This window comes from Chrysochloris asiatica, unplaced genomic scaffold (assembly GCF_000296735.1).
Source record: "Chrysochloris asiatica unplaced genomic scaffold, ChrAsi1.0 scaffold00038, whole genome shotgun sequence".
Classification (NCBI taxonomy): Eukaryota; Metazoa; Chordata; class Mammalia; order Afrosoricida; family Chrysochloridae; genus Chrysochloris; species Chrysochloris asiatica.
The window spans coordinates 701,373-702,876 of record NW_006408556.1 but is presented as its reverse complement, the minus strand read 5'-3'; the positions used below and the strand labels follow the sequence as shown (position 1 = coordinate 702,876).

The following is a 1,504-nucleotide window of genomic DNA, read 5'->3' as shown; positions in this document are numbered from 1 at the left end:
TCCCTCTTTTGCCTGCCCTGGGTGTGGAGATTTGGACTCTGGTAACCAGGACATAAGATTCTGTCTGGAACACAGACTGGGTGCCAGGTTCTGTGTCTCCCATAGTGAGTTCAGAACTTACCGGAACAAGTCTGGGACTTGTACAGACCCCCTCCTTGTGGCAGGGGTGTCTCCACTGGGAGCCTGGGTCCCCATACCTCAGACCAGGTCTGAGGTGCGAGCACTATCTGAACCTCAAGAGACGTCTTAGGTTCCAGGCACTGTTTGCTGTCTTATTCCTGGTTGCTATGGGTTCCAGGTCCTCCATACTGGCAGAGTCCCCTTTAGGGTGTTTGCTCTGAAACCTTGAGGGCTTAGACCTTGAACCTAAGCATCTTATACGTCTATCTATTCAACAAGTTAGACAACCAAAATACCTGGTCGCCTAATGGCTCATTCGAACTTTTGTGAGCGCCAGGGAAAATGGTCAGAGATCCCGTATATCCAGGGCTTTTCCTATCTTCGACCTTCTCTTTGTTCCATTGCTTGTTCTCTGGACTCCATCAGCCAATTTGACCCAGCTGGAACCTTCTCCCTATCAAAGAGCCCCAAGTACACCTCCACCCCCCACTTTGGTCCCTCTTTCACCTTCTCCAGGTCCCCGGAAACTCCCCTTACTATCCTCTTCTTCTTCTCCCACCGCTTCCCCTCCGTATGCACCTACCCCGCCTTGTACTTGTTAATTCAATCCAGATTTGGGTCTTTTACCTCAAATTCTGCAACTTTTATTAAGCAGTTTCAATTTCTAACACAGTCTTACCAACTAACTTATCATGATATTTTTGTTGTTTTAACTAACTCTTTAACTCCTGAGGAGGGTAGGCGAGTGCTGGAACAGGCCCATGCTCATGCACACCAGGAACACCTCCCTAATAACAATCACCCAGCAGGAGCGGAAGCTGTCCCTGACAGGGACCCCGGGTGGAATTATAACACCCAGGCAGGTATTGTCAACCAAGATAGGTATATTAATTGTATACTTCATGGGCTGCGCAAGGCAGCCATGAAAGCAGTTAGTTATGACAAACTTAGTGAAATTATCCAAGACAAGAATGAAAATCCTTCTGCATTTCTCCAGCGGCTCACTGACAGCCTGCAGCAACATACTAATCTTGATCCAGACTCTGCCGATGGCCAAAGGTTAATTATGGTGCATTTTTTCTGTCAGAGCTACCCCAACATCAAAATAAAACATAAGAGGCTAGAAAGGGGTCCCCTAACCTCTCAAGCAGAGGCTCTCACTGTTGCATTTAAAGCCTACAATGGCCGAGATGACACAAGGGCTGTAAAAAAGTACCAATTATTAGCTCAGACCATCAACCCCACCTTGCCACCACGAGTAACTGGGAAACCCGCAAAGCTTCCGGGACCTTGCTTCCAGTGCAACCAGGGTGGACATTGGGCCAAAGAATGCCCAAATCCCAAACCTCCCACCAGGCCCTGCCCCAAAAGCAAGCAGAAGGGA

At 48.5% G+C, this 1,504-nt stretch overlaps 1 protein-coding gene across 1 annotated transcript in view; it reads right to left on the bottom strand.

Annotated features, from left to right (window-relative positions):
• LOC102819480 (butyrophilin subfamily 1 member A1-like) overlaps window positions 1-195 on the bottom strand; it is a 5,060-nt gene extending 4,865 nt beyond the window's left edge. The window contains exon 1 of the mRNA XM_006860542.1: window positions 122-195. Coding sequence (XP_006860604.1) covers window positions 122-195 — 74 coding nt within the window. The remainder of the gene's footprint in view (window positions 1-121) is intronic.
• Between the last annotated feature and the right edge of the window lie 1,309 nt (window positions 196-1,504).